This window comes from Branchiostoma lanceolatum, chromosome 6 (assembly GCF_035083965.1).
Source record: "Branchiostoma lanceolatum isolate klBraLanc5 chromosome 6, klBraLanc5.hap2, whole genome shotgun sequence".
NCBI classification, from domain to species: Eukaryota; Metazoa; Chordata; class Leptocardii; order Amphioxiformes; family Branchiostomatidae; genus Branchiostoma; species Branchiostoma lanceolatum.
In genome coordinates, this window is record NC_089727.1 from 6,958,336 (window position 1) to 6,986,229 (window position 27,894).

The 27,894-nt window shown below is 41.7% G+C and overlaps 3 protein-coding genes across 8 annotated transcripts in view; all 3 read right to left on the bottom strand.

Moving 5' to 3' along the window:
* Nucleotides 1-4,253, bottom strand: part of LOC136436327 (alpha-2,8-sialyltransferase 8B-like) — a 7,063-nt gene extending 2,810 nt beyond the window's left edge. Inside the window, exons 1-5 of one of the 5 annotated variants that reach the window (XM_066430200.1) lie at nt 4,132-4,253; nt 3,258-3,353; nt 2,518-2,628; nt 1,581-1,802; nt 479-653 (exon numbers count right to left, since the gene is read on the bottom strand). In XM_066430200.1, coding sequence (XP_066286297.1) covers nt 479-653; nt 1,581-1,802; nt 2,518-2,628; nt 3,258-3,346 — 597 coding nt within the window. In that variant the 5' untranslated portion in view covers nt 3,347-3,353; nt 4,132-4,253. Of the gene's footprint in view, nt 1-478; nt 654-1,580; nt 1,803-2,517; nt 2,629-3,251; nt 3,593-4,131 lie in introns of those variants that run through there. The other 4 variants (XM_066430199.1, XM_066430198.1, XM_066430197.1 and 1 more) reach the window with 4 other exon arrangements.
* A 6,411-nt stretch (nt 4,254-10,664) lies between these two features.
* Nucleotides 10,665-20,120, bottom strand: LOC136436331 (uncharacterized). Its single transcript, XM_066430206.1, has 7 exons — nt 18,290-20,120; nt 17,580-17,708; nt 16,591-16,713; nt 16,095-16,316; nt 12,271-12,445; nt 11,701-11,819; nt 10,665-10,989 (listed from the first exon to the last, which is right to left on the bottom strand). Exons 1-5 carry the CDS (start codon nt 18,487-18,489, stop codon nt 12,424-12,426), a joined length of 696 nt encoding a protein of 231 aa, XP_066286303.1. The 5' UTR covers nt 18,490-20,120; the 3' UTR covers nt 10,665-10,989; nt 11,701-11,819; nt 12,271-12,423.
* A 402-nt stretch (nt 20,121-20,522) lies between these two features.
* Nucleotides 20,523-27,888, bottom strand: LOC136436330 (alpha-2,8-sialyltransferase 8B-like). Of its 2 annotated transcripts, none has more exons than XM_066430204.1 (7): nt 27,733-27,888; nt 24,208-24,300; nt 23,221-23,337; nt 22,714-22,935; nt 22,146-22,320; nt 21,632-21,750; nt 20,523-21,377 (listed from the first exon to the last, which is right to left on the bottom strand). In XM_066430204.1, the coding sequence occupies exons 2-7, from the start codon at nt 24,291-24,293 to the stop codon at nt 21,098-21,100; spliced, it is 999 nt and encodes a 332-aa protein (XP_066286301.1). In that variant the 5' UTR covers nt 24,294-24,300; nt 27,733-27,888; the 3' UTR covers nt 20,523-21,097. The 2 variants fall into 2 exon arrangements, with proteins under 2 accessions (XP_066286301.1, XP_066286302.1); XM_066430205.1 differs by lacking the exon at nt 27,733-27,888 and adding an exon at nt 26,053-26,255.
* Between the last annotated feature and the right edge of the window lie 6 nt (nt 27,889-27,894).

Here is a 27,894-nt window from a genome sequence, read left to right on the forward strand (position 1 = left end):
TTCCTAATTTGCATAATCAATGCAAAGATGCCATAATTCATCTAAGTGGTAAATGATTGGACTGTCAATATTGCAACATGTGTAAGTTAGCCAAAGATGTACATGGCCAATGTGAATGTGGAAGTCATTTGTATAATTAGAATAGTTCATGGAGATATGAGGCCTGCGAACTCTTGCTTGCATTGGCATTTGGTAACTTGGTTATTGTTCTTTATTTGTGGCTAGCTCGGTCGTTCCTTTTAATAGTTGCTTAGCAAGCAAACCAGACACATTTCAAATTGTTCGCTTAGAATTACTCTCCCAGCAGAGGTTGGTAGAGAAGACTGTGACCTTTTCATCATATGCCCCGTTCTCTGTCGGCACAATCCTCTCAACCAACCTCTGCTTGGAGAGTTCTTCAGATCACAGATCTAGATCGAGGGCATTCTCATCAGTTAGAAACCGATCATCGGCTGGCTGGAATAAAGAAGCGACTTACTTTGGCAAGCAGCAAGATCGAGTTGTTGAACGGCCGGAGCAGATTCACAATTTCGGAGGTTTTATTTTTTCTCAACATCGGAAACAGTTTCCTCACAATCTCTCTGTTTATGACGGTCATGTTAACGTTTCGCCCAATATCTTTTGAGTAGTCCTGGAGGGGTCCCAGGTTGAATCTATAAATACATCAATGATAAACATTTTTAAACATCTAATTGGAGTGAATGTAAAAACATGATATGAAGTTTGGTCGGTAGGTAAGGATTTTGTTCTTTTACGTGTCGGCCGTAGTGATCCAACAAAAAAAAGTCAAAATGAATTACATTCGGAGTACCAGGACACTGGCATTTTCAACATCTTGTTGTATGAAAAAAGTGTGAAATGAACAATTGCAAGACTAGTTGGAATTCTGTTTTTTGTTCTCATCAGTCAGATATCAGATTGAAAATTTTCTAACCCTTGCGAGCGGTTTACAAAAAAAGGCTAGGGTGGACACGTTTTTGCCAGGATCGGTCGGGTAACAGCAATGACATGTGATAGGATGCCCTTAGGCCACATCATTTTTTTGTTGCTTCTTGGAATAGCCTGTCCTGTTTTTCCCATTTTGAAAAAAATAAATTGGGTTGCTATTTCCATTCATAAATTTTTACTCACGATTTTACTATTTGGTCATTTGTAAAATTCAATAGCCACCAAAATAGATTATAAAGGCCTGCGCATACCTAAAAAGTGTGGTCACGTTTTATCACAAGTTAAAATTTTTCATTTATTAAAACTATTTCTCAATATCAATATATTACATGGCAAAGGGTAGTTTTGTTACTGAAATTATAGTACTAGATCAAAGAAAGGGGTGCATTGCATAAAATGAGCCACACAACACTTAAACTTGAATAATCCTCTTATTCTTTATGTTATTTAAAACCCTTATCCTCACCCCAGACTATTTGCAAAAAAAAGATTTTTTTTATTATATTTTCGCTCTGTCGCTCCAACTTTTTTTCTGAAAAAATCCGAGAATCAACAAATAAAATTGGTGTGGCCTTAGTAATCCTAGGCCTAAGCACTACTTGACGTACACCTACACAAGCCAAAGTTTGTACCTGATGACAAAGTCGTTTGAATCGATATTGTCGCCACAGCTGCTATTCAAGAGGATGCCGCTGTTTCCTACCAGTGCGCATGTGCTGTAGTGACGTATTGGAGTAATCGCAAGGCATCCCTTCCCCTTGCCCGCGTCTTTACGACAACGTTCTAAACTTTCCGCGGGTGTGGTCGCCCTGACGATTCGAACTCTGGGGTTGAAAAAACCCTCCAAGGCGTTTCTAACGGACAAGGGGAGGTTAAATTCTATTCTGTCAGTCTGACAAGTTAAAACACTCATTTGACTCTACTTACGCCAATACATATGTAGCGCTTTACAAAAGAGAGAACATTGTTACAGACCGAAACGTTTAACGTACATTATGACAATACACCGGTTACATCCATATTCTTGTAGTCATAGTTTTTAGAGTAGACTAGTATAGTATTTATTGTATTGATTGCTTTGTCATTGTTGCCATACATTGTGCCGTGCCAGTTGTCCAACAATAAAGTTCATTAATTCATTCATCAGCTGTAATGGCTGAATGATGGGCTTATCGTGGAGGAAATAATTTGTTACCTAGACCATGGTCAACCTTCAGGCAAAACATAATAAAGTGGCCATGAAGGTCCAATTAAGGGATATCCCTATAGCTCAACTGGTTGGAGCCTTACCGTTTAGCTCATGGCTCCAATTAGTTGGGACAAAACAGATCGGTTGGCGCTCCACACGTCTTTCGGAAGGGATGTAACACAGGGGTTCTGTGTTCGAGGGATGTTTCGAGCACGTTAAAGGGCAAGGGCTAGTAACACCTCCCTGTAAAAATCTGACCTTTGTGCCACTACAATGTGAACAACAACGGAAACGCGTCCTGTTCACAAACACCAGGTCTGTGTACACATACCCGTGCGACTGAAAACATTAGGATTAGCTCATTGCCGGTAGAATCTAACCTGATCATGAGGTAGTTCGTCCAGTTTTGCCGCTGTGCTGTGTAGATGGGAACATGGACGTAGAGATGAGACGGTCCTCTCACAGTATTTCCTGACTTTTTAACTCTCCATCTAAGAAGTTGAACAAAGTGTGTAGGGTGAGAAAACGCTGACTTACACATATACATACACGCACCCTGTTGGTAGTCTTTCGACACCACACACGTACATACATACATACATACATACATACATACATACATACATACATACATACACAACCACATACAGGCATATACATGCGCTGAAGTTATGAAAAATGGGGCTATGTGATGATTTGTCAACAAACGTCAATCTAACATTGTCATGCCCCTTTTTCCAAGTGCACAGAATATTGCTTTATAAACTCGGCTGAGGTTGGGAGATGTTGGAACAAGTTGTACGGCTGACAAAAAACGAGGAATACGATAAGAAGGTCACAATTTTCCCCAGCAGCCTCTGCTTGGTGAGTAGGCTGGGGAAACAGTTGTCCTTTTTGTCCAATTATTTACCATATTTGGGCTGGTGGAAACTAGGAGACATAAGCCAGGGGAATTCTTGTGTTCAGTTGAATGTTCGTGTACGACATACTCCTGAATTAGTTGTCAAACGAAAGTCACGAATTATCAAACGCAAATGAGTATCAAAATCTAACGCAAGAGAATTATCTAAGTATCAAACAAGAAATATGATCATGATCATGACCCAGTACTCACACATACGTTGAGAGCGGTCTATAAGATACAACCGCCATAGCCGTTGCAACAACAACCAAGAGAAGAGACAACTTCTTGAGAATCCGCGGCCGCATAATGATTCTGAAATGAATCATATTCATCTAATTCAGATCTATCTATGATTTAATATCTTAACGAGCAACAGGGTCTATCATAGATTTCATATCACCAATTCATTGATATCAAATGCTGTACGAGGCACATTCAATCAAGGAAATGTATAATATCCTTGACTCCATAAAAATAAGTTCTCTGCTTCACCTAGAAACTTGAAGTGGCACATCTCAAATTTCGGTCTAAAGTTCTGAAGTTATGAAGATCAACTAAATTCAAATCATCGTGATTATTGTTTCTCAAAAGTGCGTCTCCTGTTATATTTATATATATATATATATATATATATATATATATATATATATATACCTTTTTTAGATACTTTATATACTTTTTTAGATACTTTAGATACTTAAGATACTTTAGAGGAGATATATGGCACAATTATTTTCTTTCAGTGTTCCTTCCTACAAACCTTTCATACGTCATAGCTTGAAGTGCCCCTTGTTTTCTTTGTGACACCAGAAACTTATTGACTATTGAACGACCCTCTTACACTAACACCTGTCGAATGTTTTACAATATTTTGCCGTAACATGCACGATATCGTTTTATTTGCCCCAACTATTCCGTACGGATACGTTCCATACTTGGACACGCACAATTTGGTGCGAATATCGGTCGATTTCGTAAGAAATATGTCAGTCATGGCAGAAAAAAAGGGTAAGCTGAACTATGTAGTTACAGTGAGTCTGGTCTACAATATTACAAGAGTTCGTAGCAGCTTGCAAATTGTTTCTCTTACCTGGAACAGGTGAGTCATAAGCGTTGTTCCATCCAAAATTCCGTCAAGAAGGAATGCACCTTTTACAGAACTCGGGCGCTAAGTTACACTTCCTTCCTCGTTCCCCTGATGTCAAGTGCAACGAGGGAACTACTCCCATGAGCCTTTGCGCAAACCACACCTTGTTTCACACAACGTAGTGACATGACAGGCCATAAACGCAAAGGTCTGCGCGAAAACGAGGCTCCGCACAGTGGTTTCGCAATGCCAATGGACGGCGGGTGCCCGGAAGTGGTGCGCGCGGTATATTTAAGCCTTTCGGTAGCGAAACGACACTTCGGAATCCGAAGTCTTGTGGGTTGCTATTTGGTGGATACTACTTTGGACGTTATTGAATAGCCTTTTGGTAAATAGAAATGATCTTGCATTAAAACAGAATGATAATACTATAGGTTTGGGAGCTTTCATGCTATAGAAATTAATCCATGAACCTTCTCTAACACAAAATAGATCTTACTTCCAAGGGCTATTCCATAAGAAAATCTAATTCAAAGTGCAGAAAAAAATTTAGGTCTATGTCTCAAATTTAGTAAAAAAAAGGGGAGAAATTATGTTTGTCTGTATGGCAAACCTTTTCTGAAATTAAGATCACCTTTACTGCTAATTCTAATAATAAAGAAGCTAATTAACATGTTGAATTTGCTATACAGTGTAACAAAGTTTCGGTTACTAAACTTGACGTACATATGGAGTGTGAGTCTTCGTGGAAACGCGTATGTAAACCAGGCCAAGGAAACTTGAAAACCGCACTCACCTGTTATATTTGCTGTGAGGCAAACCAGAACGAAGACAACCCGCAGCCAGTGGCGCTCACAATGCACCCGGGCCTCACGGAAGGTCCCAATGCCAACTCCGGTGCCCAAATCCACACCTTTAACGTACAGATGTCGGGAATAGTATAACTGAGCGACACCGAGCGGTACCCTTCTATATTCTTGTCCAGGTGCCAAGTAAACTACTCTTTGACGGAGAATTGCCTGAAGATATTTCCTTATGCCGTCACGAGAACCTTCATTGTTTATGAATGAGGCGGTGTTGCTTGCGTTACCTTACACCTGTACAATGCCATGCATACATGTAGCTGGTGGATATGAAACATTCTTCTCATTGTTAACCTACCAGGGCTGCCAAGGGTATGTTTACCAGTCAACACCAACCAAAATTTATCATTCCTGACTCAGGATAAGTGCTGGCGGAACGTACTACAGTCTACACACAGAATTCAGAAGTACTTAACAGTCGTGCTTATCGACATGGGAATGGCTATTGATGAGTAGCCCGGGGCCGCTCGCACTAATAAGCACTGCATCATGCATGCTTGCACCAAATCCATCTGTGTGTGCTCTCGTCAACAAGGAACAAAATAACTTAAATCGCATCACGTGGAACGCTTTTTTTATACACCGCCTCGTCAGACTCAAGATATTTCTGGTTTCCATGGCTGTTTCCTTCCAACACCCCATCTCCATTCTTCTACTTTTCTCTCCTGATTTCCGTAATGAAGTTAAATTTCACCCAGGCTGATTAAGTAATAAAGTAAGAAAAATAACGGACTTGAGATGCCGGATGGCTTTTGATGAGGTCCTGTCAGAACTATGAGGGTTGAATATTGTATCAATGAAAACCTCTATCAGAGGGTAGGTACGTTAAGCTCATGTAGCCTCCACGCACTCTACTGCCCCGAATCAGATTACAGATGTGACTTGTGTCTTTGTGTCTTGTGGAAGAGACTATCATTCCCGAATAAGACTGTTTAGCCATAGCCGATGCTGCAGGACTGGTGTGAAGTAGGGTTTTACCAATTTACCATGGCCAATATTGAGAGAAATGAGAGAGAGAGAAATTGTTTATCTATTACCACACAAAAAAAAAACACTTGCAGCACAGATGTCTGAAATATAGTTTGTACAATATTATTTTAGAAGCCGTGTTGAAAACGTTAAGGCAACGCAACAGTAAACTTGATATATACCTTAGAATTCGGCTGGTAAACAATATACGTTGAGACACAAGAGACATACGTCAACCGCACAAAACTAAACTCCCTCGTTCAATAGTTTTACGCAGTATGGTAGCGTGCCATTCATCAACCGAAGTGCCCTGCATTTGTACTGGGTCAGCTTGTCATTGTTACGCAGTGACTTGTGGTGGGCGTCGCCCCGTCGGGAGGGGAGCCAAGTACATATGTCAGGGTAGACCTCAGAAGAGGCATTTTTTGTTTACTTTTTAACATTCGTTGTTTTGTTTTTAACATTCAATAATATGTAATTATTGTTGCTCAGGAAAGTCAATGAGTCTTATTTTGCACCATTTTACAAGATAATCCTCATGGCTAGGGTTGCATAAGCGTTAGGGTTATGTGGACTATGTGTTATTCACAGGAATATCCTGTCAAAAATTATCATTCTTATACCATTTTACACCATCATGCTCAGGGTTAGGGTTATGTAAAGGTTACGGCTAGTGATGGTCAATAGGTAACAGACTTAGCACGTTGGTTGTGTAATCTTAACAGTTTGCATGTTTGTAATTGTGTATCGTAATTTGCATCATTAGAATATATCATATTATACTGTGCTACATCTATTGATTCTTGGCCAGTCCTTACAGATGTATTTTTTGTCGCTTCCCTTGCTAAGTTTGATATCTGCCTCTCTATGCTTGTTTATTTACTATAAAACGAATCTTTACATTACCTGTTATTTCATATGTCAATTAAGCACGATTTAAGTTGATTAGGAAGAGGTCTATCATTCTATGATTACTGTGGAGAATGTTAATATATTGGATAAAAGAATTGAGTAGTGCAGTTTGTTTAAATCATACACATCAAATAAAAAGGTCTATTAAGAATCACGTCAATCACCTGAAGTTGTTGCCATTTTTTTTTTTTTGCTTCAGTCTTGTCTAAGAAGATGAGGTCTTGTTCATTATGTTTAGCCATACCTAGTATGGCTCAACATATTGTTTTTGTTATGTTTAGCCATACCTAGTATGGCTCAACATATTGTTTTTGTTCACGTTCTTCTTCTTCTTCTTCTTCTCCTGCTAGGTCTTCAAATGGAATCTACTCCGTCATTTTTGGGCCAAACGACCTGAAATTTGGCATGTAGGTAAAGATGGCAAATACCCTTAGGTGCTTTTTCATTTCTTTCGAAACAGGCCTTAAAAACATTTTTATGGAGGTTTTTTGGGGCATTTTTAGACAATTTTTATATTTTGGGCTCCTGTGCCCTGGTATTGCTAGCAAGTGACCTGAAATTCGGTACAAGGGTGCCTTGAACATGTCCCTACAGGATTTCAATCACAATTCTGGTGTACATCACTTCAGAATGCTTCATTTTGGGGACTTTTGGACCCATTTTCAGACCAAAAACAGGCCAAAAGTGGTATCCACGTTCCATGTTCTATTTGCTGCTGGCCAAGGAATCCATGTTCTATCTAAAGTTCCGGGCGTTCCATTTGCTGCTGGCCAAAGAACACTGTTCTATTTAGGTCACCTGAGGTCATATTGCAGGAACACACGCAAGCCTTTGCAGTAAGAAGCTCTTGGGGTCTCGCAGAACTTGTAGAGAGAGTTTTTGTACGGGTGATTTTGGAACAGTCCATTTATGCATCAGGAGGGAGATTGTCGAAGTATAATGCTCTCGCAAATGTTGCCTTTCTACATGCAGTTAATATTTCGATTTGCCCAGGTGTTATTTAGGGACAGCCCACTTATTGCATGGGGAGGAGTATGGCTAAACATGCTGTATTTGCTCAGGGGCAAATGACGGCCTTTCTAGTTCATGTTCTTCTTCTTCTTCTTCTTCTCCTGCCAAATCTTCAAATGGATTCAACTCCGCCATTTTTTAATCAACCGACCTGAAATTTGGCATGGAGGTAAAGAAAGCAAATACCCTCAGGTGATTTTAAAATTGCTTTGAAACAGCCCTTAAAATCATTTTTATGGAGGTTTTTTGGGGCATTTTTAGACAATTTCTATATTTTGGGCTCCTGTGGCCTGGTTTTACATGCAAGTGACCTGAAATTCGGTACAAGGGTGCCTTAAACATGTCCCTACAGGACTTCCAACACATTTCTGGTGTACATCACTTCAAAATGCTTCATTTTGGGGACTTTTGGACCCATTTCAGACCAAAAACAGGCCAAAAGTGGTATCCATGTTCCATGTTCTATTTGCTGCTGGCCAAGGAATCCATGTTCTATCTAAGGTTCCGCGCGTTCCATTTGCTACTGGCCAAAGAACGCGTGTTCTGTTTAGGTCACCTTAGGTCATATTGCAGGAACACACGCAAGCCTTTGCCAATGTTGCAGTAAGAAGCTCTTGGGGTCTCGCAGAACTTGTAGAGAGAATTTTTTTGCACGGGTGATTTTGGAACAGTCAATTTATGCATCAGGAGGGAGATTGGAGAAGTATGATGCTCTCGCAAATGTTGCCTTTCTACATGCAGTTAATATTTCGATTTGCCCAGGTGTTGTTTTGGGACAGCCCACTTCTTGCATGGGGAGGAGTATGGCTAAACATGCTGTATTTGCTCAGGGGCAAATGACGGCCTTTCTAGTTACTCAGGTTTCTTCTCCGCCTCCTCCTCCTGTCAAATCTTCAAATCGATTCATCTCTGTCATTTTTATATCAAATGACCTGAAATTTGATACAAAGGTAATGTAGGCAAAAATCAATGTGCGTTTTTTTCCTTTTTTTTGATATTGACCTTGAAAGTGATTTTATAGAGGTTTTTTATGACCAATGATGCATATCTTGGCCTCCTGCGCCCTGGTATTTCAACCGAATGACCTGCAATTTGCTGTATATGTGCCTTGAACAAATATTTAAAGGACTACATTCCCATTTTTGGCATACATTTCTTCAAAACGATTTATTTTGCGCTTTCTTGACAATATTTGCCACTTCTGTCACTTTCAATACTACATATGACCTAAAGGTCAGTGACCCCAAGTGCCTTGCACCTGGCCTTGCATGCCTGTGAGCCTTGCGACCACCTGATTGGTCAATAGACGAATTCGTACGGCACAAACTGATTGCGTCATATGGGGTACCCGGCAAGCATTTAAACAGTAACCGCCACGTCATTGCGCGATTTCGAAGGCGTTCGAACAACATTCCCCGTTCGAACGCCCTCGAAAGAGCGCGTTGACGTGGCGGTTACTGTTTAAATGCTTACCGGGTACCCCATATGACGCAATCAGTTTGTGCCGTACGAATTCGTCTATTGAGTTAATCTAATTATCTTGCATTTCTGGCGCAAGTGTGCTAGTAAACAAGCCAAATATGGTATGGGAATTCCTAGGACATGTCATTACATGTTGTTATGTTTATATTTTGTCACTATGACTACCTAGTAGGGCAACTTTTCTGTATTTATGTTACCCTCAGTTCGTTTGAGTTATTGTCATATATTCAAGTTTTGTTACGTCAAGTCGAATTGTTTAATGATAATATGCAGATAATGTTGATTATTTCAGTTTGACCTCTGGCCTCTCCCGATTATCTTTAGTTTTATTATATTTATTTTTGTTTACTTTGCTTTACTTACTTTATTTATTGTATAAGTTTTGTTTCTGTATGTGCTTTTAATGTTGGACTCCAGGAAGAATAGTGAAATGGAAAACACTAATGGAGATCCCAATAAAACAAAACAAAAAACAAAAAACATGGCTTTGTTCACTCTTTTTTTTAACAAAGATACACATCTCCAGTTCCTATAGATGTATTAAACCAAAATAATGTGACATTTGGCATGTGTCTGCCTTGGTCATGTACACAGGCTCTCATTCAAATGTTTGACATACAGTCTTTCAAAACGATTTTTGAAATAAACAATTTTTCCGTTTCGTTATTTTCAACCCCAAATGTATACTATTGAATCATGCATTCAAACATAGGGGTGTCACCTTTTTTTATTTCACCCATACTACCGCTGAAATATGTTGTTTTTGGTCATTTCCTTCTTCTCCTGTCAAATCTTTATATAACATTATATCATTATGTATACTATGAAAAACTTCATTCTTCCCTGGGGTTAATCTTTTTTAATTCAATGTTGAACTGGGTTGATTATGCGCAAGAGTGTAATTTTCAGCGGATATTTTTCGACTGGTCTAGTTTACATGGAGATGGCACGGAATATCCCATTCTTGCAAGAGGAGGATTCTTTAATTATTTATTTCAATTTTGAGTTGGAGTGATTATGAAAAAGTCCATTTGTTAGCAGAAGTGTACATGTATTTGTTTAAGTGGATATGGTTTTGGACTGGTCCATATTGTGCCGAGGTGCTACTGGAAGACGCCATCCCTGTATGGAGAGACAAATTGTTTTAAAACTCAATTTTGGACTGGGGTGATCCATTTCTTTAGATGAAATATTTCAGAATGGTCCATTGTTATTCTGGGACAGTCCATTTTTTGCATGGCGAGGAGTATGGCTAAGACATGCTGTATTTGCTCGCAAATGTTGCCTTTCTAGTTCTCATGTGTTCTTTGGTCCCTTCAAGGAGGTTAACCTCCTGGTCTCTTCAATGGCTTTGCAGTCTTTCGTGTAATCTATGATTCCGGTATTGTTTAAAGCTGCAAGTAAATCATACTCAAGCACGAATCCGTGCCTTGCCTTTGACTGGGAGGTGATTGCTGTAAAGTCTTTCCAGTAGTGGTAGGAAATTGGGTGGTTCTGGCGGTCATGGTCGAACGGATAGAACCCGAACATTGTCACGTGATCACAGAACGTTATGGCCTCCCCCAGTAGAAGCAGACCGGTGGTCGGAAAGGCCCTGAGTTTCCCGCCGAGACCTGCCCACAACCTGGGGGTGGAACAAATGCGTAAGTGTTGGTGGAGACCACTGGCTTCTCAAGGACTGCACCCTTTATTGTAGACATTGAAGTAAAGAAACACATGAAAGCCCAGCTGGGTTGGCAAGTGACTTGAAGTCATCAAACAAAAGGAAGCTGTACCTCACAGAACTTTCCGTCGCAACTATTGAGTATGCACTACACGTCACTTCCAAAACAAGATTGGCAACGTAAAAAATAATTGCCGTGGCAACGGTGGTCTCTTTGTTTTCGTTTTTTAGTCCATATGCAAATAAGGACCTCAATTTCATGAATTATATCATTTGATCACCTTCTCTACCAAATAACACAAATTGTTCAACATATGAAAGTCTTGTCTTAGCAAGAAAGGTTATTGTACCATCTGCCAAGAGCTATCTACCACTGAAAATCATGACCATAGCATGTTCAGAACACGAGATTTCAAAAGCGGAAGTTCCGCTTCAGTACCTTAACAAGCCGCTAGGGGGCCCAAAATCCTATCATCCTATCTTACAAAGACCTACTGAATATGAAGATAATCCGTTCAGGCATTTTTGAGTTATTGTACTGAGGACTGAAATTCCTGTGGACACATTCATGTACAATATTCCTAGAATTCTTGCAAACTGCACACAATACTATACCCTTAGGCTCACCCCTGAGGCGTCGCCAAAAAAGCTTCCAACTAATGTCTAGCTGACCTTTTGTCAGTTCCAGTTCCATTAAAGTTTGACAGAGCGATGGTCAAGTTCAAGCCCCTCCCTCTCATGGTGCTTTCCATCGATTTACATTCGGCCAGGAACTTGGTACTGTACGAACCCTGTAAAAGAAACAAGTTTTGAAATGTTGTGTCATGAAATGATGTTCAAATGATAGTTATGCAAATTGGACATGAATTTGCATAATCATCGAGGAAAATCTATAGCTGCAGTGTTTTCATTATAGGACTCAAATATATGTAACATGTAGTCTATGGCAGGAGTAATATCAACAGATACTAATTATGTTTGTTTGTTTGTTTTAATCTTTATCCAGGGGTAACATATCGCCTGTAATGGCGCTTTTCAACGTGCCCTGGGGGACAATCCCCACATTGTTCAAACTTAAATACATAAGATAACAAAAATAACACAAACTGTAATCAAATAATAATACAAGGAAAACTTAACTAAATGCTAAACAATAATATAACATCAAATAACATAGAAAAACAATGGAATAACGTCAGAAAAGAAAGGACTAGAAATTATGCAAATTAAGAAGCGACTTACTTTGGCAAGCAGCAAGATCGAGTTGTTGAACGGCCGGAGCAGATTCACAATTTCTGTGGTTTTATTTTTTCTCAACATCGGAAACAGTTTCTTCACAATCACCCCGTTAATGACGGTCATGTTAACGTTTCGCCCGACATCCTTCGAGTAGTCCTAGAGGGGTCCCAGGTTGAATCTATAAATACACCGATGCTATACAGTTTACACATCATTGGAGCAATGGATCACATGATATTTGGTCAGTAAGTAAGAATTGTTCTTTTACATTTCGGCCGTAGTGATTCAACAAATACACAATGTAAAAATGAAATACTAGTACTGTAAATGCAGAAATCTTCGCGGTGGTTTTATGTTTGCAGTTTTCGTGGCGACTGTTTCACCGCGAACTTAAAGCCACCGCGAACATTTTCGTCCAATACTGTAGCAGTATTTGACTATAGCACTGCCGCAAACACTCCAGTCGTTTTTGGCGAATTTTTCAAAAAATATTTCCTAAAAAATTCGCCAAAAATCGTCATTTCAAAATATACTCGTTGACACGCATAATTCTTGATGTATAACTATCATGTACATTCCTGCAAAGTCTATTGATAAACATCGAAGTATGAGCCAAGGAGAGCCTTTTTTTCTAAAAATGGGCGTGGCCTTGTAAATCTCGATGACGTAATCATGACGTCATACTAATTTGCATAAATCATCACCTTGCTATAAGGTACTACCTGAAAAAAATAAGGTTGAGGAAGGTTTATAAAGCTTAAGAAAGGGGTTTTTCAATAACATCCCAAAAATCCTCAGCCACCCTTCAATGGTATCTTAACGCTAAATAAAAACCACGCGAACTTAAATGCATTTACAGTACATCAGGAGTATTAGGACATGGACATTTTCAACATCTTATTGTAATACATGTAAATGTGAAACGGACATTTGCAAGACTGTTTTAGTTTATCACTTTCGATATCATTATTCAGTGACTCTCTTCGCAGCCCTTTGACCGAATTGCCCATTGTGCCAAAGGACTGCCAATTGCCATAGGACGGTAGGTTTTGAACCACTCACACCGGAAAGGACTCTTTTTGATTACTACAGTCGGTTCCTAAACGTGTCCGAGGTGTGGCTCTCCGGTTCCATTTAACCTCCTATCCGATGGACGTCCCTAATCGAAGCTAGGTACTCATTTACACCTGAGTGAAGTTCCTTTCCCAAGGGCACAGCATCGGGGCATATCGGCGAACTCGGGACCTCTCGGTTCTGGGTGAAACGCCCTACCGATTGCGCCACACGATGCCACAAATATCAGATCGAAAATTTTCTGCCCCGTGCCAGCGGTTGCCAAAAAGGCTAGGGTCGATAGATTTTGGTAGGGTCGGTCGGGTAACTGGAAACACAAGATTTTTCCTAGGCCTAAGCACCACTTGAACTTACACCTATAGCCGCATAAGTCAAAGTTCTATATCTTGTACCATAGGCGGTAGGCCACCGAGTTTTTGTTGAAATCGGTAATACTTTAGATCTGCCGTAATCACTCTTTGAACACGGCCCGCTGAGTAACACCAAGGGGGTTATATGGATTGGTAACACACGAACGGAACATTACGAACTGAGCCAATTCAGAAGCGTATTATGGAAAACCGCAGTTTCTGCGGCTCCCCCGCTGTGCGGAGTGCTATTGGCACCTTGGCGCTAGCAAATAACCACCTGGGAGCTTGACTCTAGACCAAAGACACCAAATACCAATGCCTTGTATCCTTGAATTAATTATTACGAAGTGCGCTATAATCCCGGAGCTTCTCTGGCTGACTGGAGCTTCTCTAGCTGGCTGATTTGGGAATGGATGCTTGAAGATTAGTAAAGCGGTCTCCTGTATTCACATGCGTTCATTAGAGAGCTAAACAATGGTCTTACTTCGCAGTTCGGTGACGGAATCTCCTTTCAATAGTGAAGCCAATCAGCGCTCTCCTTTCCTGTGACGTCCTTTCCTGTGACGTAGATATCACAGGCCATCTGTCTCAGAGTGGTCACTTTAGCGTGGGAAGCGGTGTTGGCCACACACGCCGATCGTTCTAGCCCCATGGCAGGAATCAACGTCAACCATGGCATTTGTGTTGCCAAAGTTCTAGCTAGGTCTAGCTCAGGATTGGATTCAGTGAGCCCTGTTGGGGAAACTCAACTTATAGGGAGACTGAATACCACAATTAGCGGACGTGTGTTTCCAACATAACGGTAGGTCAGGATTGGATTCAGTGAACCCTGTTGAGGAAACTCAACTTATAGGGAGACTGAATACCACAATTAGCGGACGTGTGTTTCCAACATAACGGTAGGTCAGGATTGGATTCAGTGAACCCTGCTGAGGAAACTCAACTTATAGGGAGACTGAATACCACAATTAGCGGACGTGTGTTTCCAACATAACGGTAGGTCTAGCTCACGATTGGATTCAGTGAGCCCTGTTGGGGAAACTCAACTTATAGGGAGACTGAATACCACAATTAGCGGACGTTTGTTTCAAACATAACGGTAGGTCAGGATTGGATTCAGTGAGCCCTGTTGGGGAAACTCAACTTATAGGGAGACTGAATATCAGAATTAGCGGACGTTTGTTTCAAACATAACGGTAGGTCTAGCTCACGATTGGATTCAGTGAGCCCTGTTGGGGAAACTCAACTTATAGGGAGACTGAATACCACAATTAGCGGACGTTTGTTTCAAACATAACGGTAGGTCAGGATTGGATTCAGTGAGCCCTGTTGGGGAAACTCAACTTATAGGGAGACTGAATATCAGAATTAGCGGACGTTTGTTTCAAACATAACGGTAGGTCAGGATTGGATTCAGTGAGCCCTGTTGGGGAAACTCAACTTATAGGGAGACTGAATACCACAATTAGCGGACGTGTGTTTCCAACATAACGGTAGGTCTAGCTCACGATTGGATTCAGTGAGCCCTGGTGGGGAAACTCAACTTATAGGGAGACTGAATACCACAGTTAGCGGACGTGTCTTTCAAACATAACGGTAGGATTAACGTTAGCTCAGTACTGTAGTGAGCCCTGTTGGGAACACTTAAACAGTCTGAATTCGACTTATAGGGAGATTTGTTGAACATAATGGGAAGTCTAGCTCAGGGCTGGCTGTGTGTGCTGTGGGGATTAGCAGAGTAATTGACACCTAGCCGAGAGTCAATAAAACTCCGCCTGTCTGCGTCCAGACCGCTCATTTGCATTATACGCTTCTGAATTGAGCCAGTTCGTAATGATTGATTTCGGAGAATCGTACACTATTAAAGGAAAGCTTCACAAAAAATTGAAAATCCTACTATGCTATGCTTAATATATTCCAAAGTCAAATTCTTACTTCAAGTTGTTTCACATAAGTCCGTCATAGTTTTGGGATCTTCCACCATTTGCAACTTATGCCGTGCTGACGCCTTCTCACCTGATAATTATGGTACACTGAACACTGACGTCATATAATTCAATCATCAGGTGAAAAGTTTAGAACACTGACGTCATATAATTCCATTATCAGGTGAGAAGGCGTCAGCACGGCATAAGTTGCAAACGGTGGAAAATCCAAGAACTATGATGGACTTATGTGAAACAACTTGAAATAAGAACTTGACTTTGGAACATATCAAGCATTGCATAGTAGGATTTTCAATTTTTTGTGTAGCTTTCCTTTAAACACACACTGTGTACTCGGTCCACTGAAAGGTTCCCGAGTATCGTACACTTATATAGTGACACAGTTTGTTTAGAAGTGTTCAAACAAAGCACCAGCGACTTCAACAAAAACTCGGCGGCCCATCGCCCATGCTTGTACCTGATGACAAAGTCGTTTGAATCGATCTTGTTGCCACAGCTGCTATTCAGGAGGATGCCGCTGTTTCCTACCAGTGCGCATGTGCTGTAGTGACGTATTGGAGTAATCGCAGGACATCCCTTCCCCTTGGCCGGGTCTTTACGACAACGTTCTAAACTTTCCGCGGGTGTGGTCGCCCGGACCATTCGAACTTTGGGGTTGAAAAAACCCTCCAAGGCGTTTCTGAAGGACAGGGGAGATCAAATTCTAATCAGTCAGTCCGACATGTTAATTATTCATTTGCCTTGACCCGATGGTTAGCCTTCACTAGAAAACAAAATAAGCTGTTTCCGCAAACCCACAAAATAAAGTGGCCACAAAGGTCCAATCAAGGTGCTTGTGTCATCAATGACAATAAAATAAAACAGTTCCTGATTACAAGCAACCATCATAAGAATTGTTCAATAAACAAACTTCACCTTTGACACTGCACATGCGTACTCGAATCTAACCTAACCTGATCATGAGGTATTTCGTCCAGCTTTGCCATTGTTTTGAAGTTGTGGTTGCGTTGATGGGGACATGGACGTAGAGATGAGACGGTCCTTCCACAGAGTTTTCTGACAGTTTAAATCTCGATCTAACACGTGAAACGAAGTGTGTAGGGGTGAGCAAAGAGTTGGCTGTTGTTAAGAAACAACAAGGAAAATCTCTCACACACATATGCACACCGATGAACACAAACATATACATACACACACGAACATACATGCATACATTTATACGCTACCACATACACAAACACACAATACACATGCTCTGATTATGACAAATGAGGCTATGTGATGATTTCTATCTTAGAAATGTCATGCCCTTTTCCCCAGTACGCGCGCAGACTGTGTTGATTTATCATGACCCGGTTCAGGTCAACTCATTGCTATGCAGCTTATTTCTTGGGTGAGGCCGCGAACTTATTGATCACCCCTCGTCATGAAGTGATTGCGCCACGCCATAGAGTTGGTTATGTTAATGATGACATCATAGTTAGATGACATCATAGTTAGATGACATCATAGTTAGATGACATCATCATGGGTTAGGGCGACGTGTACTCCTGTCATGTCCATCTAGTTGACCACGCCGGTTGTGTGAATAAAGCTCCCGAGTTGTACTCCGCGTCTGAGTCGACGCTTACTACAAACTATTTTTTTAAACGTTAAATCGCGGACGCATTCAATCACTTCCAAAGTGCCAAAATTGTCAATCTGAAAACATCTTTTGGAAGCTGACACCTTCCACCATCTCACTAGCGAGTTTGTTTTGTCAGATTCAGTCGTTAACGCAAGTTAGAAAGCGATTTGTCGGGTCATGGCTGATAGTGATACGAATCTGAGTTTCAAGGCGATCGATTGGTCGGGGTGTTACTGGCGCCCTTGGCCACTTAGTGGCGCCAGGTCAAGGAAACATAAGGGATCACGTGATGGGGTAAGAACAAGACGGACCCACCTGATCCGTCTCAACTCTTCAGCATTGAACGACGTCGCAGAGCCAACTGGGGAGAACGGTTTTGGAGAACTCCTACTCGATTCAACGGGGGCATTTTTGTCTCTGGCTGGCTTCGTCGGAACCTCAAGTCTAATTTAGTTGAGAAATATGCATGCCATATTAGATATGTCAAGCAAAGGCTTAAAGCTGCTTAAAGTATAAAACATACAATCTGAACACATGGCATTTGAACCGCTACATAGCATAACACGCCTTTACTTGTAGTTACTGTGGGCCTTGCCACATTGAATTCGTCTGCCAATAATAATTTTTTTTAAAGATTTTAAATGGTCGTAACTTTTTGTTGAATCAAAATATCAAAAATGAATTAATATTTCTGTGATCATCGTAGCTGGTTCTATCAGCATGTAAATTTGTAGACGTTGTGAATTGGGATTTACCATGGTCAATACTGACCGACGGAGGCCATATATATATGAATTAATGAATGAATGAATGAACTTTATTGCTCGACAGTTGTACATGCTACAATGTATGGCAACAATAACAAGACAATGAGTACTTAACTAGTCTATTCTGGAAACTATAACTAAAAGAATATGAGCGTAAATGGCGTACTGAATTACTATACGTTAAACGTTTCTGTCTGTTACAATACATTCTCTCTTTTGTAAAGCGCTCCATTGTATGTTATATACACAAAAACTTACCTTGATGACCACAGTAGAAGGCTTGTGACAATACTAATGATTGAGAAAAGACATAAAGCGAAGAAAACGATTTGGTTTTTAAGTCGTATTCCCCGATCCTTGAGGTTTGAGGGGGACGCGTAGTTTTGAGACGATACAGCGACTGTTTTCGACGCCATTTTATACCAGTCTTGTCGCAAGGTACACAATGTCAAGACCATCCTCCATCTGCCACCTACTCGGAGTAAGAGCACTGTATAATTTTCGTCCCTCGCGGCCCTACATCCGGGACAACGTCTGTCGCGGCCAAATCGCCTCTCGCGGCCAAATTACGTCACTGGAACGTCACAAACCAAGATGGCGGCTTCGGATGGCGAGGACAGAGAAGGGAGGACGGAATTTGACGTGATAACCCTTAAATGTCGTTTTGTGTACTACGTGAGGTTTTATGATTCGTCAGCATTACGATGGCATGTTTCATGGCCTGGTTTGCCATCATATGACTGTACTATGACTCATTTTGGAGCATGTATATAAGTACAAAGAATGGAGGGGCAGACAAAACAGGTGATATAATCTAAGGCAACTGAAAGGCTGTCCGATTTAAATATACCACGCGCACGACCTCTGGGTGCCCATCATCCTTTGTAAAACCTCCTTGATCGATACCTTGGTGAAATCCTATGGGATTGCCTCTTTCATAATTTATTAATTCATTGTAATCGTAGACTGACGCCCTCTGTGAGGTCAGGGTGACTCACTTTGTCCCGGTAAATATTGCAGAAGGGTACACTAGAGAAATAAGAAAAATGGACATGTTTGGCCATGGGTTTAGGGTACAATCTACAAAATATTCAAAAATGAAAAAGGAATCGGCTTTTCACGCCCTTTTTAAATGGCCCTACCAAGGTCAGCTGAGCTCACTGTTCTCTGAGAGGCAGTTGCGTGATAAAGCGCATTTATACACGAACTCGGGAAAATTTTCTCAATCCATCCAAATCATACAACCTCAAGCCATGTATTCCTATACCACACATCACAGTTTATGCCTGGCTGCCTCTCACACAGAAGACTTTCTACCCACTTTTCAATAATTTTACCCGTACTACTTTATATATACCCGCGTCATAGAGGGTCGCGGATGAATATGGTGTTTAGCTACCTTTGACATTCATGAAACCTGATGGTCTGAGTGGAGGATGTCTCCGAGTCGGATCCTGGGCACGACAGGCGGGGCACGACAGGCGGGGCACGACAGGCGGGGCACGACAGACGGGGCACGACAGACGGAACGTACCATTTCATGTGTGCGGGGGTGTGCGGCCTCAAACAGAACGGCGTGGAGGACAGTACTAGTATGCAGAGGCGCCATGCGCCTTCCCAGAGCATGCGAGGATGAGTGAGAGGGGGTGTAAAGCTACAGAAACTACTTCGGGCGGCAGCGGGCGGGGCGGACCAGCGCACGCAGGCACGGACAACGGAACGACGCTCCTCCCTAGGCCCTTAGGACAGGGCTTAGGGACCCACCCACCCATTTCAGCACCAAAGACAGCGCCGTTGGACTCGACTTTTTCCCCGCGGGAGAGCGATATCGCCTCGGGAGCTACAATAGGTTTGAATACCAGGCTACTCCGAAGGAGGCGCCAATCATATCGTTGCTTTCTGGGCGGGATTCTGACTTAGAGGCGTTCCCTTAGATGGTAGCCTCGCACCACCGGCTCATCAACCGAGCGCCTGAACCAAATGTCTGAACCTGCGGTTCTTCTCGTATTGACCAGGATTGCCATCGCAACAACACTTCATCAGTAGGGTAAAACTAACCTCTCTCACGACGGTCTAAACCGGGGCCCAGACCGACGTCTCCGAGTTCGCTTGCGTTGCCGCACCGGACGACCCGGCGCGAGGCCGGGCGCCCATCTCTGTGCATCAATGTGCCTTTCGATAAGCCCGGGCGGCCCGCGCCGCACGGAATCCCGGCCGCGCCCTAGGCTTCGGCGCTCACCGCGGCGGCCCTCCTACTCGTCGCGGCCTGGCTCGGCCGGAGCAGACTGCCGCGACGAAAGGAAGGCAAGTATGTACCGCAATAGGATGGACTTCTCATAGATTCAAGAGGGTCACTTGCTTGTGATGACTCAAGTGTCATTGTAGTCTTAACAGTTTGCATGTTAGAATGATAGTATACATCCATTGATTCTAGGCCAGCTCTTGAAGATGTATGTTTTACCGCTTCCCTTGCAAAGTTTGATATCTGCCATCTCTTCTATGCTTCTTTATTTACGATCACACATCTTTACATCTGTTATTTCATATGTCAATTAAGCACTATTCAAGTTGATTAGGAAGAGGTCTATCATTCCATGATTACTGTGGAGAATGTTAATATATTGGATAAAAGAATTGAGTAGTGCAGTTTGTTTAAATTCTACACAGGAAATAAAAAAAGGTCCATTAAGAATCATATCAAGCACCTGAAGTTGTAGCTTATCTTTTTATTTTATTTTACCTCAGTCTTTTCTGAGAAGATGAGGTCTTGTTCATTCTCATTTGTTCATTTGGTCCCTTCAATGAGGTTGATAGCCTCTAGTGATCAGGCCCCACGGATGGCTCGAAAAACAGTAGAAATTGGCCAAATAGATTAATAGTATGCTAAGGGTGTTGGCTACGGAGAAAGGGTCCAGTATGCCATCCATCTAGAGGTCGCAAACTGTAACTTCTATAGCGGACTAACTTCTCTGGCATGTTATCCGTCTATTTGGCCCATCTCTACGATTTTTCCAGTGACCTGTGGACCCTGGTAGAGGCTAGAAGGTTGATAATCTCCTTGATCTCTTAAACTTTGCAGTCCTTCATGTAATCTATGATTCCGGTATTGTTTAAAGCTGTAAGTAACTTGTACTCAAGCACGAATCGGTGAGGGGTCTTAGACTCGGAGGGGAATGCTATATAGTCTCTCCAATAGTGGTAGGGAATCGGGTGTTTCTGACGGTCGTGGTCGAACGGATAGAACCCGAACATTGTCACGTGATCACAGAACGTTATGGCCTCCCCCAGTAGAAACAGACCGGTGGTCGGAACGGACTTGAGTTTCCCGCCGAGACCTGCCCACAACCTGGGGGTGGAACAAATGCGTAAGTGTTGGTAGTATATAGTGACCACTGGCTTCTCAAGGACTGCATCCTGCTGGGTTGGCAAGTAACTTGAATAGAGTTAAAACGTTCTACCACACAAAAGGAAGCTGCAACTTACTCTGTCGGAACTTTGAGTATGACCTTCGAAGAGAATGACCCAACAGTTTGGACACGGGAACTTAATAACACCTCAGTTCAATTTAGAAAATAACTTTCCAACAAATGTCTAGCTGACCTTTTGTCGGTGCCGGTTCTATTAAAGTTTGACAGAGCGATGGTCAAGTTCAAGCCCCTCCCTCTCGTGATGTTTTCCATGGATTTACATTCGGCCAGGAACTTGGTACTGTACAAACCCTGTAAAACAAACATGTTTTGAAATGTTGTGTCATGAAATGTTAACATTCTAGTTATACCTAAAGTTGTAATGTCATCATTTGTTATCTCCATGAAAATGGGGATAGATTGGCCTGTCTGCGTGTGTCTCTCTGTGTTTCTGGATTTTTGTAGTCAGAATAACCCAAGAACCTCCGGATGGATTACGATATTTGGTATGTGGGTAGGTGTTGAGAGGAGGAGAGTCAAGGTCGATTTTAGGCCCCCTGGTATGTGACCTTTGTACTACAGTAGAAATTCCATTTTTGTATTTTTTGACCTGGACGTGCTATGGTTTTGATTTTTGGTGGCAGATACTAGCATTCTCATCAGATAAAAACCGATCATCGGGTGGCTGGAAGAAAGAAGAGACTTACTTTGGCGCGCAGCAGGATCGAGTTGTTGAACGGCCGGAGCAGATTCACAATTTCTGAGGATTTATTTTCTCTCAACATCGGAAACAGTTTCCCCAGGAGCAGATTGTTAATGACGGTCATGTTAACGTTACGCCCAACATCCTTCGAGTAGTCCTGGAGGGGTCCCAGGTTGAATCTATAAATACATCAATGATACACATTTGAAAAACATCTGATTGGAGCGAGTGTAAAAACATGATATGGAGTTTGGTCGGTAGGTAAGGATTTGTTCTTTTACATTTCGGCCGTAGTGATCCAACAAAAAAAAAGTAAAAAATAAATACACCAGGAGTATCAGCCAGGACACGGGCATTTTCAACATCTTGTTGTATTAGATAAGTGTGAAATGAAGAATTCCAAGACTAGTTGGAATTCTTTTTGTTTTTTTTGTTCATCAGTCAGATATCAGATCGAACATTTTCTGTCAACAAATTTTGCTAGGGTCGGTCGGTCGGGTAACTGGAAACACAACATTTTTCCTAGGCCTAAGCAGCACTTAACTCACACCTACACAATCCAAAGTTTGTACCTGATAACGAAGTCGTTTGAGTCGATCTTTTCACCACAGCTGCTATTCAGGAGGATGCCGCTGTTTCCTACCAGTGCGCATGTGCTGTAGTGACGTATTGGAGTGATCGCAGGACATTCCTTCCCCTTGCCCGCGTCTTTACGACAACGTTCTAAACTTTCCGCGGGTGTGGTCGCCCTGACGATTCGAACTCTGGGGTTGAAAAAACCCTCCAAGGCGTTTCTGAAGGACAGGGGAGATCAAATTCTAATCAGTCAGTCCAACATGTTAATTATTCATTTGCCTTGACCCGATGGTTAGCCTTCAGACAAAACAAAATAAGCTTTTTCCGCAAACGCACAAAATAAAGTGGCCACAAAGGTGGCTCGTGACACCAATGACAATAAAACACAACAGTTCCCAATTACAAACAACCATCATAAGAATTGTGCAATAAACCAAACTTCACCTTTGACACTGCACATGCGTACTCGAATCTACGATTGGGCTTATTGCCGATGGCCTAACCTGATCATGAGGTATTTCGTCCAGCTTTGCCGTTGTTTTGGAGTTGTGGTTGCGTTGATGGGGACATGGACGTAGAGATGAGACGGTCCTTCCACAGCGTTTTCTGACATTTTCGATCTAAAACGTGAAACGAAGTGTGTAGGGGTGAGAAAAGAGTTGGCTGTTGTTAAGAAACAACAAGGAAAATCTCTCACACACACATGCACACCGATGAACATAAACATATAACGTTACATACACACACGCACATACATACATACATACATATATACACAACCACATCCAGGCATTACATACACAAACACACAATACACATGCCCTGATTATGACAAAGTCAAGTCAAGTCGAGTCAAAGTTTATTGCACAACGATTGTAACAGGTACAATGTAAGGCAAAAATAAGATACTATTGGCTACTTATATCAAACTACTGAAAGCTACAGGTAGGTGCGTATGCTATACAATGATTAACTTCTAGGCTGTACAATGCTCCATTTCAAACTACATGAAGGCACTATCTATATACTAGTAATGAGGCTATGTGATGATTTATCAACAAACTTCTATCTTAGTTAGAATTGTCGTGCCCTTTTCCCCAGTACCGTTGATTTATCATGACCCGGTTAAGGTCAACTTCAGACTCCGTGGGGACTGAATAAACAGAATAAGGATATGGATGACTGACCAAGGGAGTCAGACGGTCGGGGATACTCTCCAAGCAGGGGTAGTTTGGGCAAATGGTGACATTCTTTATCATATGCTAGCCTGGACTCCAGCCGTGCTAGGTTTGGCCCGCTCCCGATGTCGGCTAGCGGACCTTGGGAGCGGGCCAAAGCTAACAAGGCTGGACTCCAGGCTAATCATATGCACCGTTTTTTTTTGCCCGGCCTCCTTAGAAGAGAGTAGGCAGGCCGGGGAAAGGTTTTGTCCTTCAATTTACCATGTTTGGGGTGTTGGAGGCCAGGAGACATCATGATCCAGTACTCACACAAACGTTGGGAGCAGTCCGAATACAGCCAGCATTGCCGTCGCAACCACAAACAAGGCGAGAGTCGACTTCTTAAGAGTCCGCATAATAATGCTGAAAGAAATCATATCCATCTAATTACCTTCGCCGAGAAGGTTATGCAGAGGGTAGCGTTTGTGTGTGTGTGTGCGTGTGTTTGTAACGTATACAGCATAACTCGAGAAGGCCTGGATGGATTGACTTGATATTTGGTAGGTAGGTAGGTCTTGATGAGACATGGAAATGATTAGATTTTGGGTACCCTAGCGGCTTGTTACGGTACTGCAGTGGAACTTCCTGTTTTGATCTCTCGTGTTCTGGACATGCTATGGTCCTGATTTTTGAGTGGAAGATAGCTCTTTGGACAGAGAGTACATGTAAGTGGTCTAGGTTTGGGCCCCCTAGCGGCTATTGGAACTGCAGGAGCAGGTTTTGCTTCAGACTTTGAAATGGAATAACTCAAGAAGGGCCTGATGGATGGTCATGATTTTTGGTAAGTAGCTTGAGTGATTATGTACATGATTAGATACTTATTATGCAAATCAGTATCTAATTTGCATAAGTAATGAGGAAAGTTTATACATCCGCCAAAGCCCATAATAGGACTCTCAAACATGTGACATATGTAACTGAGGAGGAGAGAAATATCAATGGATATCATCTATGCAAATGAAGACCTCATTTGCATAATTAATGATAAAATGCTATAACTCAAGATGGGCTTGATGGATGGTCTTGATTTTTGGTATGTAGATAGCTTACGTGGTGCTTTGTATGATTTTACATAATTATGCAAATCAGATTCTAATTTGCATAACTAATGAGACAATTCTAAAAGCCCGCTGTGTTCCATGATATGACTTTTCAAATATGTGACATTCGTAACTGAGGAAGAGAGGAATGTTATTAGATAAAAAATATGCAATTTGAGGCATAATGTGCATAATTAATGAGAAACTAACATAATTACATACAGGTAAATGATGGCAATCTTATACTTGTGGCAAACCTTCTTTGATAAGCTCATACTTTCGACAACTTCTGTTATTTGGCTGAAGACCATCAACTGGTATGATTTATGATTGATGAGAAACACTCCTAAATACGTCAGCCATAAAGGTTAAGATCATTTGGCGAAGGTATGAGTTCGTGGAACTCTAGTTCAAAAAGAAGTAGGTAAACTGGGAATCCTAGTATATCTCTCTATATATATTTGAAGTCATCTATAGTTCATCGAGTAACAGGATCTTGCATATTAACAATTCATCAGTTCCAATCAATTTACGAGGCAATTTCACTGTCTCGGACTTAAACAGAAAAAGGGGCACAACTCTAATTTCGATTCAAATTTGTGAAGTATGAAGCCTGTAATGAATTTCTACTATTACTAAAATTATTGCGAAAATTGATTGTTAAAGGAGCGTCTCCTGTAGAGGAATCAAATCTATAAATATCTATCTATAACAATTATTTGAGTTTTGGTGAACATCGAATTTCATAGAAGGCTTCATACTTCATAGCTATGTCCTGAAATTTGAGTTGTGCACCTTGTTTTCTGTATGTGGCCTGAACGCCCCTCGTACCCTAACACATGTCGAATGTTTTACAATGTTTTGCCACAATATGCACGATATCGTTTTATTAGCCCTAACTACTTCGTATCAATACGTTCCATACTCGGACAAGTGCAATTTTGAACATATATCGGTCGATGTCGCAAGAAATATCTCAGTCATGGCAGAGTGCGCTGAACTATGTAGTTACAGTTTGTGGAATCTGGTCTACAATTACAAGAAGGTCTAGTTCATAGCAGCTTGTTTATCTTACCTGGAACGGGTGAGTCAGAAGCGTTGTTGAATCTAAAATTCTGCCAAAAAGTAAGGCATCTGTTACACAACTCGGGCGCTAAGTTACTTCCGGCTTTTGTCACTTCCCTTTCACCTGCTTCATTATTCCACTGATTGGTCAAGTGCAACGGGAGAACTACTCCCAGGAGCCTTTGCGCAAACCCACACAGATGTCTGAATTGTAGTTTGTACAGTATTATTTAAAAAAAACTTGCAATGATGCCGTTTTGACGCAACAGCAAAATTAACAGACAGTCGGCTGGTAAACAATACTGCATTTGTACTGGGTCGTTATTACGCAGTGACTTCGATGGTGCAACTGGTTGTTATTTTTTGCTTTGGATAAACAAATACTATAAGTACATGTATCATAAAGGGATCCCGGACCATCATAAAATGTAGTTTTAGGTTATACTTGTAGATGTATTTGTAGTACATGTAACACCTAAACTTGACTTTTCCTGGCGCCATGAAGGCATGCAAGAAAAAAAAGGTCACTCAAAAATGGTGTCTTAACAAAAGAGCGTAACGGTTACCTGAAGCTGATGTCTGTCCAAGACATGGTCGACATTTGGAGCCGACAGCGTAAATTCGCGCCACACAGAAAACAGCTCACGTGGCTTTAGGCATTTTTATCTTGACAAAATCTTTCTACAGTTCAACCAATGATCACTCTGTACGTGATTGATCGAGCGAGCTTATCCTACTCACAGTATACCACTGTGACAGTATACATAGGGGGGATCTAGGAAAATGAATGGTGACGGGGAGGTGCTCGCTTGTAAGAGGGCCTGCATGGGGGAGTAGTGATTACGAATCACGCAACATTTTCGCCGCCGATTACGAATTACGTTATGTTCAGGCTCAGAGCTGATTACGAATTACGTTAAATCATGAGGCTTTCCAACAGGCTTCAAGACTTTACACAAGATTCAACTATCTAGTTCTGCGTCAAAACTATTGATGTTATGTTGAATCCCTTCTTTTGCGGACACCTCTCTGAGAGGGGCCTGCATGGGGGCGTCTCGGCGCTCGACGCTGAATTCCGGAGCTACATATGACGCTAAATTCAGTCAGCCTCTTAACGCCCTACTCTAGATTCTGAGTCAAAACTAACACACCTAGCGGCTGAACTCTTAGCTTGCGTCAAAGCTGGTGATATTTAGCATCTTGGAGATGACTTGAAAAGAACCTCAATCTTATAGTTCTTTGCATTAAACGCATGAGTGATAATGACAGAGTCTAGAATAGCGCGAGGTCACACCGCGGCAATGACATCTGTATCGATGAAATGGCGTCTAACCGGTTTTTTTACTTATAATGAAGAGGCACCATTGTGTCATGCGAGGCCACATTTGAGCCCGATAAACACCAAAGCTTGCTTATGAATGAAGATCTTTGATGGTGGAATTATGTTCGTGTATTTAGAAATTAATAATGTGACAAGGGACCTGTATGCTATCACATACATTGAAGTTCTCCCAACTCCACTCCAACGTATTTAAAGGAAGTATGGTCTCATTGTACCATTATCATAGCTCTACCAAGGACAACATGGTAACCTGGCGTACGCTCTTTTATATATATATATACAAATTTCTCTGTCGCAATGAAAACATTCATCAAAGATCTAGAATGTGTACGGTAAATGTATTCCCACCTGTGAGGCACAAATCGACGACAATGTTAGAGATATCTTATCGATGTCATGATCCGCCACGGTATTACTCTTGCATGAAATGAAGCAGAACCTGTCTGGTCGCTCTGGAGCTTATTGTGAGTCACCTCTGACATGGGAGTGACACGCGGACATAATAATGGG